Source organism: Tachyglossus aculeatus, chromosome 19, assembly GCF_015852505.1.
Source record: "Tachyglossus aculeatus isolate mTacAcu1 chromosome 19, mTacAcu1.pri, whole genome shotgun sequence".
NCBI classification, from domain to species: Eukaryota; Metazoa; Chordata; class Mammalia; order Monotremata; family Tachyglossidae; genus Tachyglossus; species Tachyglossus aculeatus.
In genome coordinates, this window is record NC_052084.1 from 39,003,830 (window position 1) to 39,017,514 (window position 13,685).

Below are 13,685 nucleotides of genomic sequence, written 5' to 3' on the forward strand. Positions count from 1 at the left end.
CCAGCTCGGTTTGGCAGGGGCGGGGTAGGGCGAGACTGGACAGGCCCAGAGCTCCTGAGCACAAAGGAAGGAGCAGAGCAGTGCTGGAAACATTTATATTTATGCCTGTCATCCCCTCTAGACTTAAGCTCACTGTGGGTAAGGAACGAGCCTCCCTACTCTGCTGTATTGAACTCTCCCAAGCATTTAGTGCAGTGCTCTTCCCAGAGTAAGCACTCAATAAATACCATTACTTTATTGATAGCTCCCGGCCTGGCTGTGGCACTGTGGGGAGGAGAGGGCAGATGTGATCCCTAGGGGAAGTCCCTGCCAGGCCCTCTGGAGGGGAGGGAGAGCAGGCATCAATCAATCAATGCCCCCAGGGGTATCTCCCACCAGACTCAAAGGGGAGAGCAGATGTGGTCCTTGGGGGGATGCCCTGCGGAGGGTACTCTCCCAAGCGCTTAGTTCAATGCTCTGCACATAGTAAGCTCTAATAAATACCATTGATGATGATGATGAGAGCAGACAAGGCCCCTGGGAGGATGCCCTGCCAGGCTTTGCAGAGTACATAGAACTTCTCAGTTTGCTGTAGGAAGACAGACATAAAATAATTTACAAGTAGGAAGAAGGAAGAGTAGTGCTCTTGATTTGTGCTTTCGGAAACTGGCTCATAATTACAGTATTTATTAAGCACTTTCTATGTAGTGAGCAGTGGGGTAGATACAAGATTATTAGATTGGACCCATGCCTATCCCCATTTTGCAGATGAGGAAACTGAGGCCGGGAGAAATGAAGTGGCTTGCCTGAGGTCACACAGCAGGCTACGGTTCGAGCTCAGATTAGAATGCAGGTCTCTTGACTCTCACTCCCGGTATGTCATGCTGCCTTCTCGCAATTCAGTAGCATTTACTGAGCATCAGTGGTACTTATTGAGCATCTATTTGGGGCAGATCTACTTTCCTAAGTGTTTAGTACAGGACAGAATTCTGCACAGAGTAGTAGTAATAGTAGTAGTAGTAATATTCATATTTGCCAAGCAGTGTACTAAGCACCGGGGTAGATACAAAATAATCAGGTCAACCAGTCTCCACCCCACCTGGGGTGCTAAGAGGAATCAAGAACAGGTACTGAATCCCCACTTTATAGATGAGGACCCCGAGGCCCAGAGAAGTTATGTGACTTCCCCAAAGCACACAGCAGCCAAGTGGCTGAGCTGGGACTGGAACCCAGATCCTTTTACTCCCAGACCAGTGTTCTCTCCACTAGACCACATCGCACTGCTATAGAGGGTGGGTAGGAGCTCAGATAATGGGAGCAAATCTGAAAAGGCTTCATGAAGGAGGTGGGATTTCAAAAAATGGCCCTCTTTCCTTTCGCTCCTCAGCTATTTAATGTATTGTGATCGCATAAGTCTTAGAGTATCGACCTAAATGGGATTTAACCGTGTTTGGTGGAGGGGGACGGTGGCAGCGGCGGCGGCGTGCCCACACCCCCCTCCCCTCGCCCCCGATCCAGGCCCTCGGGGCCCCCGTGGGCGCGGCTGGCAGAACCGGGGCACCAATGCCCGTTCATTCATTCATTCATTCATTCAATCGTGTTTATTGAGCGCTTACTGTGTGCAGAGCACTGGACTAAGCGCTTGGAAAGTACAGTTCGGTAACACATACCTCCTCCAGGAGGCCTTCCCAGACTGAGCCCCGTCCTTCCTCTCCCCCTCGCCCCCCTCCATCCCCCCCATCTTACCTCCTTCCCTTCCCCACAGCACCTGTATATATGTATGTTTGTACATATTTATTACTCTATTTACTTATTTATTTATTTATTTTACTTGTACATATCTATTCTATTCATTTTATTTTGTTAGTATGTTTGGTTTTGTTATCTGTCTCCCCCTTTTAGACTGTGAGCCCACTGTTGGGTAGGGACTGTCTCTATATGTTACCAATTCGTACTTCCCAAGCGCTTAGTACAGTGCTCGGCATATAGTAAGCGCTCAATAAATACGATTGATGATGATGATGATGACATAGAGACAATCCCTACCCAACAACGGCTCACAGTCTAGAAGGGGGGAGACAGGCAACAAAACAAAACAAGTAGACAGGCATCAGTAGCATCAAAATAGATAGATAGGATGATAGATCAATCAATCAGTCGTATTTATTGAGCACTTACTGTGTGCAGAGCACTGTACTAAGCGCTTGGGAAGTACAAGTTGGCAACACACAGAGACAGTCCCTACCCAACAGTGGGCTCACAGTCTAAAAGGAGCTCACAGTCTAAAAGATATATACACATCATTAATAAAATAAATAGAATAATAAATATGTACAAATATGCACAAGTTTTGTGGGGCGGGGAGGGCGGTAGACCAGAGGGAGGGAGTAGGGCCGATGGGGAGGGGAAGAGGAGCAGAGGAAAAAGGTGGGGCTCAGTCCGTTCCTTCCACCCTCCGAGATGTCGGTGGGTTCCTGCTCCGCCGTGCCCGCCCTTGCCCGGGCACGGTGCCCGCGTCTCTCAATCAATCAATCAATCAATCGTATTTATTGAGCGCTTACTGTGTGCAGAGCACTGTACTAAGCGCTTGGAAAGTACAATTCGGTAACACATAGAGACAATCCCTACACAGTTTAGAAGGGGGGAGACAGACAACAAAACAAAACAAGTAGACAGGCATCAGTAGCATCAAAATAGATAGGATAGATATATACACATCTTTAATAAAATAAATAGAATAATAAGTATGTACAAATATGCACAAGTTTTGTGGGGCGGGGAGGGGGTTAGACCAGAGGGAGGGAGTAGGGCCGATGGGGAGGGGAGGAGGAGCAGAGGAAAAAGGGGGGGGCTCAGTCCGTTCCTTCCACCCTCCGAGATGTCGGTGGGTTCCTGCTCCGCCGTGCCCGCCCTTGCCCGGGCACGGTGCCCGCGTCTCTCAATCAATCAATCGTACTTATTGAGCGCTTACTGTGTGCAGAGCACTGTACTAAGCGCTTGGGAAGTCCAAGTTGGCAACATATAGAGACAGGCCCTACCCAACAGTGGGCTCACAGTCTAAAAGGGGGAGACAGAAAACAAAGGGTTGGGGAGGGGCGGGCGGGCGGAAAGCCCCGCCGCCGCCGCCGCCGCCGCCCGCCCCTTTGGAGCGGAGCCGTTGGGCCCGGGGCTGCCACCGGAGGCTCGGGTTTCTCCCTGGGCCGGGCATGGGCGGGGGCCCGGCTGGCACACGGGCGCGCCCCGCCTCCGGGCCTCGTGGGACTGCACGCTGCCAACCCGTACTTCCCAAGCGTTTAGTACAGTGCTCTGCCTGACGCGACTCCCATCTTACCTCCTTCCTTTCCCCACAGCACCTGTATATATGTATGCCCATATTTATTACTCTATTTATTTTACTTGTACACATCTATTCTATTTATTTTATTTTGTTAGTATGTTTGATTTTGTTCTCTGTCTCCCCCTTTTAGACTGTGAGCCCACTGTTGGGTAGGGACTGTCTCTATATGTTGCCAATTTGTACTTCCCAAGCGCTTAATACAGTGCTCTGCCTGACGCGACTCCCATCTTACCTCCTTCCCTTCCCCACAGCACCTGTATATATGTATGTCCATATTTATTACTCTATTTATTTTACTTGTCCACATCTATTCTATTTATTTTATTTTGTTAGTATGTTTGGTTTTGTTCTCCGCCTCCCCCTTTTAGACTGTGAGCCCACTGTTGGGTAGGGACTGTATATGTTGCCAACTTGTACTTCCCAAGCGCTTAGTACAGTGCTCTGCCTGACGCGACTCCCATCTTACCTCCTTCCCTTCCCCACAGCACCTGTATATATGTATATATGTTTGTACATATTTATTACTCTATTTATTTTACTTCTACACATCTATTCTATTTTATTTTGTTAGTATGTTTGGTTTTGTTCTCTGTCTCCCCCTTTTAGCCTGTGAGCCCACTGTTGGGTAGGGACTGTATATGTTGCCAACTTGTACATCCCAAGCGCTTAGTACAGTGCTCTGCCTGACGCGACTCCCATCTTACCTCCTTCCCTTCCCCACAGCACCTGTATATATGTATATATGTTTGTCCCTATTTATTACTCTATTTTACTTGTACACATCTATTCTATTTATTTTATTTCGTTAGTATGTTTGGTTTTGTTCTCCGTCTCCCCCTTTTAGACTGGGAGCCCACTGTTGGGTAGGGGCCGTATATGTTGCCAGCTTGTACTTCCAAGCGCTTAGTCCAGTGCTCTGCACACAGTAAGCGCTCTACAAATACGATTGATTGATTGATTGATTGACTCCCGCCCTAACGGGCACCCTCCCCGGGCCCATCCCACCCTTCCTGGAACCCAACCCCCGCCCCCCGGGACTAAAAGTGGGCCCGGGCCTCGCAGGTGGGTCACTGGGCAGCCCCGCCCCGGTGGCTGTTGCCAACTTGTGCTTCCCAAGCGCTCAGTCCAGTGCTCTGCACACAGTGAGCGCTCAATAAATACGATTGATTGATTGATTGATTGATTGAGGGGGCCAGGGGAGAAGGCGAGACCCGCGCCATCGGTGCAAGCCAAGGGAGCTGGAGTCAGGCCCAGCCAAGCGGGCCGGGGGTGGGTGGGTGGGGGGGCAAGCTTGCTTTTTTTTCCCGGGATCCACGCAGCTCCCTCGCTGCAGGCGGGCCCTTGGTGGGGAGGTTGGGAACCTGTTTCTCTCTCCCGCCCCACTCCCGGGAACTGTCCCCTGCCCCCGGGCCGCGGAGGGGCGGCAGCTTTGGGGGCCCGGGCCCCAGATTGCGCGCGTTTGGGAGCACGGGAGGGCATCGGTTGTCCCCGCCGATGCGCCCACCGTGTGCCCCTTTTCTCGCCCTCCGCAGTCCAGAGCGCAGCCCCCGGAGGAGGCCCGGAGGAAGCCGGTGCTGGGGAAGCTGGGGACCCTGTTGGCGGGGGGCCGCCGGAGGAGCTCCAGGAGCGGCTCGGAGGGCTCGGCCAGCCCCGGGAGCCCGGGGCCCAAGGGCGGAGGCCCCGACCCCGGCGGACCGAGGGGCTGCCACCGCACTGAGTCGGCCGAAGCCGAGCCCGACGACGACGACGCCGACGCCGACGGGCCCCGGGGGAGCCACCCGCTGGAGGCGGAGCCTCCGCCCTCCCCATCCCCTCCTCCTCCTGCTCCTCCTCCTCCGGACGGGCTCCCCCGTCCCCCCGCGCCGGCGGCCCGCGGCACCGAGCGAGCCCCGACGGCCAAGGTGCTGACCTTGGACATCTACCTGAGGAAGACCGAGGGGCCGCCCTCCAACGCCACTGGGGAGCCCTCCGGGAATCCCCCCGAGGAGCCCGACGTGGGGGACGCGGGCGACATGGACAGGAAGGCCGGGGGGGCGGAGGTCCGGCAGGAGGCGGAGGTCGCAGCGGGCCGCCGACACGCCCCCGGCCCGGGACCGGCCCAACGCCGTCTTCTTCGCCGACGGCGACGAGGGCGAGGGCGCCGACGGGGCGGTGACCTTGCCGTCGTCGGGGCCGTCCCCTCCCGGGGCCAAGCCGTCCCCGTCCCCGACCAAGAGGAAAGGGCGTCGGGGCTCGGCGGAGGCCGCGTCCACCTGTCCCCCGGCCCCCCCGAGCCCGGGCCCGGAGCCCTCCCGGAGGAAGCCGGACGGCCCCGACGACGGCAAGGTCACCGCCGTTGCCGCCCCTGCCACCCCCCGGGAGCTTCCCGTGAAGAGCAGCTCCCTGCTGGGCGAGGTCCGCCCCGCCCCGCCCTGGGGGCCGCTGCCCGGCCCCTGGGCCGGCCGCGCCGACGGCGGCCGCAGCCGCGGGGAGCCCGACGGACACCGGGCCCGGACACACCCCCCCAACCTCGGCCCGCCCAGGACCACGGTCACCACCAAAGTCAGCCTGTGAGTACTACTGCTACTGCTACTACTACTAATGATAGGCCTTTGGGGAGCGCTTACTAGGTGCAAAGCGCTGTTCTAAGCGCCGGGGACGATACAGGGTGATCAGGTTGGCCCACGTGGGGCTGGCAGCCTTCATCCCCATTTTACAGATGAGGGAACGGAGGCCCAGAGAAGTGACTTGCCCGAGATCACACAGCTGACATGTGGCGGAGTCGGGATTCGAACCCATGACCTCTGACTCCCGAGCCCGTGCTCTTTCCACTGAGCCGCAATGTTTCCCTAGTTATTAAGCGCTTACTGTGTGCAAAGCACTGTTCTAAGCGCCGGGGAGGATACAGGGTGATCAGGTTGGCCCACGTGGGGCTCGCAGCCTTCATCCCCATTTTACAGATGAGGGAACTGAGGCCCAGTGAAGTGACTTGCCCGAGATCACACAGCTGACATGTGGCAGAGTCAGGATTCGAACCCATGACCTCTGACTCCCAAGTCCGTGCTCTTTCCACTGAGCCACGCTGCTTCTCTAATAATAACGGCATTTGTTAAGTGCTTACTATGTGCAAAGCGCTGTTCTAAGCGCCAGGGAGGATACAAGGTGATCAGGTTGGCCCACGTGGGGCTCACAGCCTTCATCCCCATTTTACAGATGAGGAAACTGAGGCCCAGAGAAGTGAAGTGACTTGCCCAAGATCACACAGCTGACATGTGGTGGAGTCGGGATTCGAACCCATGACCTCAGACTCCAAAGCCCGTGCTCTTTCCACTGACCCACACTGTCTCTCTAATAATAATGGCATTTGTTAAGCAATTACTATGTGCAAAGTACTGTTCTAAGTGCCGGGGACGATACAAGGTGATCAGGTTGTCCCACGGGGGGCTCACAGCCTTAATTCCCATCTTACAGATGAGGGAACTGAGGCCCAGAGAAGTGAAGTGACTTGCCCGAGATCACACAGCTGACATGTGGCGGAGTCGGGATTCGAACCCATGACCTCTGACTCCAAAGCCCGTGCTCTTTCCACTCAGCCGCAATGTTTCTCTAATTATTAAGCGCTTACTATGTGCAAAGCGCTGTTCTAAGCGCTGGGGACGATACAAGGTGATCAGGTTGTCCCACTTGGGGCTCACAGCCTTCATCCCCATTTTACAGATGAGGGAACTGAGGCCCAGAGAAGTGAAGTGACTTGCCCAAAGTCACACAGCTGACAATGGGCAGAGCCGGAATTCGAACCCATGACCTCTGACTCCAAAGCCCGTGCTCTTTCCACTGAGCCGCAATGTTGCTCTAATTATTAAGTGCTTACTATGTGCAAAGTGCTGTTCTAAGCGCCGGGGACGATACAAGGTGATCAGGTTGTCCCACGTGGGGCTCACAGCCTTCATCCCCATTTTACAGATGAGGGAACTGAGGCCCAGAGAAGTGAAGTGACTTGCCCGAGATCACACAGCTGACATGTGGCGGAGTCAGCATTCGAACCCATGACCTCTGACTCCAAAGCCCGTGCTCTTTCCACTGAGCCATGCTGTTTCTCTAATAATAATGGCATTTGTTAAGTGCTTACTATGTGCAAAGCACTGTTCTAAGCGCTGGGGACGATACAAGGTGATCAGGTTGTCCCACGTGGGGCTCGCAGTCTTAATCCCCATTTTACAGATGAGGGAACGGAGGCCCAGAGAAGAATAATAATAATAACGACGGCATTTATTAAGCGCTTACTATGTGCAAAGCGCTGTTCTAAGCGCCGGGGACGATACAAGGTGATCAGGTTGTCCCACGGGGGGCTCACAGCCTTCATCCCCATTTTACAGATGAGGGAACTGAGGTTCAGTGAAGTGACTTGCCCGAGATCACACAGCTGACATGTGGCGGAGTCGGGATTCAAACCCATGACCTCTGACTCCAAAGCCTGTGCTCCTTCCACTGAGCCACGCTGTTTCTCTAATCATAATGGCATTTGTAAAGCGCTTACTATGTGCAAAGCGCTGTTCTAAGCGCCGGGGACAATACAAGGTGATCAGGTTGTCCCATGTGGGGCTCACAGCCGTAATCCCCATTTTACAGATGAGGGAACTGAGGCCCAGAAAAGTGAAGTGACTTGCCCGAGATCACACAGCTGACATGTGGCAGAGTCGGGATTCGAACCCATGACCTCTGACTCCAAAGCCCGTGCTCTTTCCACTGAGCCACGCTGTCTCTCTAATAATAATGGCATGTTTGTTAAGCGCTTACTATGTGCAAAGCACTGTTCTAAGCGCTGGGGAGGATACAAGGTGATCAGGTTGGCCCACGGGGGGCTCACAGTCTTAATCCCCATTTTACAGATGAGGTAGCCAAGGCCCAGACAAGTGAAGTGAGTTGCCCAAGAACACACAGCTCACATGTGGCGGAGTCGGGATTCAAACCCATGACCTCTGACTCCAAAGCCCGTGCTCTTTCCACTGAGCCACACTGTCTCTCTAATAATAATGGCATTTGTTAAGCAATTACTATGTGCAAAGTACTGTTCTAAGCGCTGGGGAGGATACAAGGTGATCAGGTTGGCCCACGGGGGGCTCACAGTCTTAATCCCCATTTTACAGATGAGGTAGCCAAGGCCCAGACAAGTGAAGTGAGTTGCCCGAGATCACACAGCTGACATGTGGTGGAGTCAGGATTCGAACCCATGACCTCTGACTCCAAAGCCCGTGCTCTTTCCACTGAGCCATGCTGTCTGTCTGATAATAATAGCATTTGTTAAGCAATTACTATGTGCAAAGTACTGTTCTAAGCGCTGGGGAGGATACAAGGTGATCAGGTTGTCCCACGTGGGGCTCACAGTCTTAATCCCCGTTTTACAGATGAGGTAGTCGAGGCCCAGAGAAGTTAAGTGAGTTGCCCGAGATCACACAGCTGACATGTGGCGGAGTCGGGATTCGAACCCATGACCTCTGACTCCAAAGCCCGTACTCTTTCAATCAATCAATCAATCAGTCGTATTGAGCGCTTACTGTATGCAGAGCACTGTACTAAGCGCTTGGGAAGTACAAGTTGGCAACATATAGAGACATATAGAGAAGTGGCGTGGCTCAGTGGGAAGAGCCCGGGCTTTGGAGTCAGAGGTCATGGGTTCGAATTCCGGCTCTGCCAATTGTCAGCCGTGTGATTTTGGGCAAGTCACTTCACTTCTCTGGGCCTCAGTTACCTCATCTGTAAAATGGGGATTAACACTGTGAGCCCCCCGTGGGACAACCTGATCCCCTTGTATCCCCCCCAGCGCATAGAACAGTGCTTTGCACATAGTAAGCACTCAATAAATACGAATGAGTGAATAAATATGAATGAATAATCATTATTATTCTTATTATTACAGTGCTCTGCACACAGTAAATGCTCAATAAATACGATTGAATGAATGAATATAGAGACAGTCCCTACCCAACAGTGGGCTCACAGGCTAGAAGGGGGAGACAACAGTCTAGAAGGGGGAGACAACAGTGGCTCTTTCCACTGAGCCACGCTGTTTTTCTAATAATAATGGCATTTATTAAGCGCTTACTATGTGCAAAACACTGTTCTAAGTGCTGGGGAGGTTACAAGGCGAAAAAATAAGATTGAATGAATGGATAAACCGTGCGGCCTTCCCATCGTGGCTCCCAAGCATTAGCACGCTCTGAATTTGCAGGCTATCGATGCCTGTTTACTTGTTTTGATGACTGTAGCCGACGGACGAGCGGGATGGGCCGGGCCCGGGCCTAAATCCCTGCACCCGGGGCAGGGGGGATGGACCGGGATTAGTGCCCCCCTCCAGACCCTTAGGAATTAGGAAAAATCCCGTGAATGCAAACTCGAGGATCCAACCCGCCCCTGGGTGGGGGCGTTCAGGACCTGCCCGTTTAAGAGAAGGCATCCCACGAACCCCCCCCAACTTCCCGAAATCGGCCTCACAGCCGAAAAGCGTGCGTTAAACAGGAAGCCAGAGACGTTAAAGTGGATTTGCAACTCCTTTTGGTCACGCCTGGATCCGCCTTGCTTGCGGGATCCAGGACTCAATCGGTGGTATATCCTGAGCGCTGACTGTGTGCAGAGCGCTGGACTGAGCGCTCGGGAGATTTGAACGGGAATCGTCCCCGCGGGGAGACCAGGAGTGGACCCTTCGGCCGGTCCCCGTGTCCCCTCGGTCCTCACCATCATCATCATCATCCCCGCTGCTGGAGAGAGGTAGGAGAAGAAACCTTAGAGCGAAGGGGAGGCCTGGGGCAGGGAGCTGGACCTGGCCCCGGCCCCGAGCCCGTACCACCAGGATCTATTTGATCAGGTCTTCTTTCAAGATTTTAGATTTTAAACTCGTAAGCCAAAGAAACCTTATTTTTTTTTAAAGCGAAAAACTGAATAGTAATCATTCAGCCGAATCTCAAAGTGAGGTTTCAACCCTTTCATTTTGTCTGCTAAAGACCCCTGGTTTTTTCCTATAAGCTCATTCTTTATGTGCCTCTGCTCGGTTTCATGCAATGGCCGGAGCCCCACCGTAAATTAAACTTACAGTCAGAGCTGGACTAGTATGCAAGACGCTTTGCTAATGAATAACCCACTTTAATTTGCCTGCTCCGGATACCTTTGACTCTTCACCCACCTGTTCATTTAGTAACGACCTCAGAAAAACAAATGAGAGTGAATGACGCCATTGTTTGGGGGAGAAATGGGGCCCTGAACAGTCAGAAGTTGAGTATGGGAGAGCTTTCTTGATTCCCTTATTCGTTAAGCCTTATTTCCTTTCTCCCTGCCTGCAAGAGGACAGTGTCGAAACCAGAAATGTTACACTGGCGGTGACACTGGTGATGAGGGAAACGTTGGACTCTAATAATAAGAACTGTGGTATCTTCTTAAGCACTTATGCCGTGCTTAGCACTGTACTAAGCACTCGGGTAGAGTCAAGATGATTAGATCAGAGTCTTGAGAAGCAGTGGGAAACAGAAAGGATAAAGGATCCCACTGCAACATATTTTGTTCCCATGTTCCAAATCAAAAAAACAAACCATTATCTTTCAGAACAAAGACACTTTTTTTGCACCCCGACTTCTTTTTGGAAAGGACCACACCAGCAGTTCACTTCCTGTAGTGATTTGGCCTTTTGGTCTGGAACAGGAGGTGGGGCAGATGTTTACAGCAGTTCTTATCTTTCTTCCTGATTTCCATGAAGGCGATATTGCCATGACCATCGTAGCAAATGAGCAATATTTTGTCCTCGTGCGGAATCCTTGACTTTCTCAGCTTTAGAAGATAATAATAATAGTGATGATGATGATGGTATTTGTTAAGCGCTTACTATGTGCCGAGCATTGTTCTAAGCGCCGTTCTATCATGAAAAAGTTGTTTCTGTTTGCTTCCGTGAAAGTCATGAGACAGACCTTCACCCCTCTTAGGGGGCAACCTTTTGAGTTTGCAGGGTGGGGAGGAGAGATAAGAGACACAGGCCTGCCACCTGTGGGAATAATCCATTAATTGAATTTATTGAGCACATACTGTATGCAGAGTGCTGTACTAAGATCCTGGGACCCCTCCTTTCTGGTGCAGAGGAGGGCAGGATGGGGTGGAGCCGGGGGGCAGGCTATGGGAGCCAACATTTTCCCAGTGGGCTGGTTGGAGAGTGGGTTGCCCACACACTGTGTGTGTGAGCATTGGGCCTTCTGCCTCTGGTCACCCTCTCTGACCTCAGTTGAGAAGTGGATAGAGCACACAGGGCCCTTTGCCTCCAGGACTCTGCCAGTCCAGGGCAGAATCAAGACAGACTCCTCCTCTCCCTTCTCTTCCTCCTCCTCCTCTTCTTGTTCCTTGCCTTCCCACCCCGAGGCCTTCATGGCAGAACAGAGCCCAGAACTTGGAGATGAGCCCCAGGACTGTGTATGGTCTGTTTATATTGTAGCTCCCCCAGAGCTTAGTACGGAGCTTGGCACTTAGTAACCACAAAGCAAGTACTCTCAATGGCTATTATTATTATGGGCTGTTTCTGTAATATTTGCATGAATGAGCGATCATGATAAATTCCCTGCAAAAAATGTGATCTTTATCTGTAGAGAATTTTTTGGTCGTGCCATAGCCCCCGTGTTTCAGACTGCATCTCCTCCCCCTCTCCCCACATCACACACACACATACACACTGTGGTGGAACAGTAAAGGGAAGACTTGCATTTTCTTCTTTGTCAGCTGAACTAGGTTAATTGTGGTGACTCTTGGGAGTGGAGCCTAATAGCCCAGAAAGGTGGGTTGTAAAGTTTATTTTGATCTTCATGGTAGTCTTTAATGTTCAGGCTGTGTGGCCGTGGTTTAAGGTGCTTAACTCAGCCTGTTGGCTAACAGTAGCCTGCAAGTGTCCCTTGTCAGCTTGGCTCTGATGTTCTAGCTTGACTAGCCACATCTGCCCACTGGGCTAGACAGAGCTAGCTTCCCCTTCTCTTCTGCATTCTAGGCCCACATTTTCTTGAAGATCAATTTGCACTGATTTTAAATGGCATCTAATTTTTGAATTGTGCCCACGTACACCCTCTGCTGTTTAAGCCCTTACTTGTTCACTTAGCCATAGTTCCATTATCAGTAAGTTACGCGGTAACTGCCCTAGCCGTTAATTTGCAGGCTCCTGGAGGACAAAGACCATGTCCTTTACCTCTGTATTTTGATTTTTTTTTAATGGTATTTGTTAAGCGCTTATGTGCCAGTCTATGAACTGTGTACTGGGAAAGATAATAAGGATAATAATGGTATTTGTTAAGCACTTACTATGTGCAAAGCACTGTTCTAAACGCTGGGGCAGATACAAGGTGATCAGGTTGTTCCACATGGGGCTCACAGTCTTAATCCCCATTTTACAGATGGGTAACTGAGGCCCAGAGAAATTAAGTGACGTGCCCGAAGTCACACAGCTGACAAGTGGCGGAGCCGGAATTAGAACCCGTAACCTCTGACTCCCAAGCCCGTGCTCTTTCCACTGAGCCACACTACTTCTCAAGCTAATTAGCCTGGAAACAGTCCATATCCCACTTGGGGCTCACAGTCTTAGTCCTCATTTGACAGATGAGGTAACAAAGCACAGAGAAGTGAAGTGATTTGACCAAGGTCACCCAAAGGACAAGTGACAGAGCCAGGATTAAAACTCAGTTCCTTCTGACTCCCGGGCCCGTGCTCTGTCCTCTGGGCCAGGGGGCTTCTAATAATAAATATGTCATTTATAATATACAATAATAATCGTGGTACTTGAGAAGCAGCGTGGCTCAGTGGAAAAAGCCCGGGCTTGGGAGTCAGAGGTCATGGGTTCTAATCCCGGCTCCGCCACTTGTCAGCTGTGTGACTTTCGGCAAGTCACTTCACTTCTCCGTGCCTCAGTCACCTCATCTGTAAAATGGGGGTTAAGACTGTGAGCCCCATGTGGGACAACCTGATTACCTTGTATCGCCTCCAGCGCTTAGAACGGTGCTTGGCACATAATAAGAGCTTAACAAATGCCATCATTATTATTATTAAGTACTTATTTTGTGCCAAGCACTCTTGTAAGCACTGGGGTAGATGTAAGTTAATCAGGTTGAACACAGTCCCCGTCCCACATGAGGCTCACTGTCTAAGTAGGAGGAAGTAGGATTGGATCCCCATTTTATAGATGAGGTAACTGAGGCACAGAGAAGTTAAAAGACTTGCCCAGGTTACACAGAAGGCACGTGGTGGAGCTGGGATTAGAACCCAGGTCTTTCTGCCCTCTGGGCCCGTGCTCTTTCCAGTAGGCCACTCTGATTATTACATGTATAGCACTGTTCTAAGCACTTTGGTAAATGCAGGTTTATTATACAGTTCTTGTCCC

General features: G+C 51.8%; 1 protein-coding gene across 1 annotated transcript in view; it reads left to right on the plus strand.

The window, feature by feature from the left end:
- The first annotated feature begins 2,857 nt into the window (after positions 1-2,857).
- CRYBG1 (crystallin beta-gamma domain containing 1) overlaps positions 2,858-13,685 on the plus strand; it is a 40,004-nt gene continuing 29,176 nt past the window's right edge. Inside the window, exons 1-3 of the mRNA XM_038760894.1 lie at positions 2,858-2,863; positions 4,849-5,114; positions 5,302-5,865. Of these exons, the coding sequence (XP_038616822.1) occupies positions 2,858-2,863; positions 4,849-5,114; positions 5,302-5,865 (836 nt within the window). The remainder of the gene's footprint in view (positions 2,864-4,848; positions 5,115-5,301; positions 5,866-13,685) is intronic.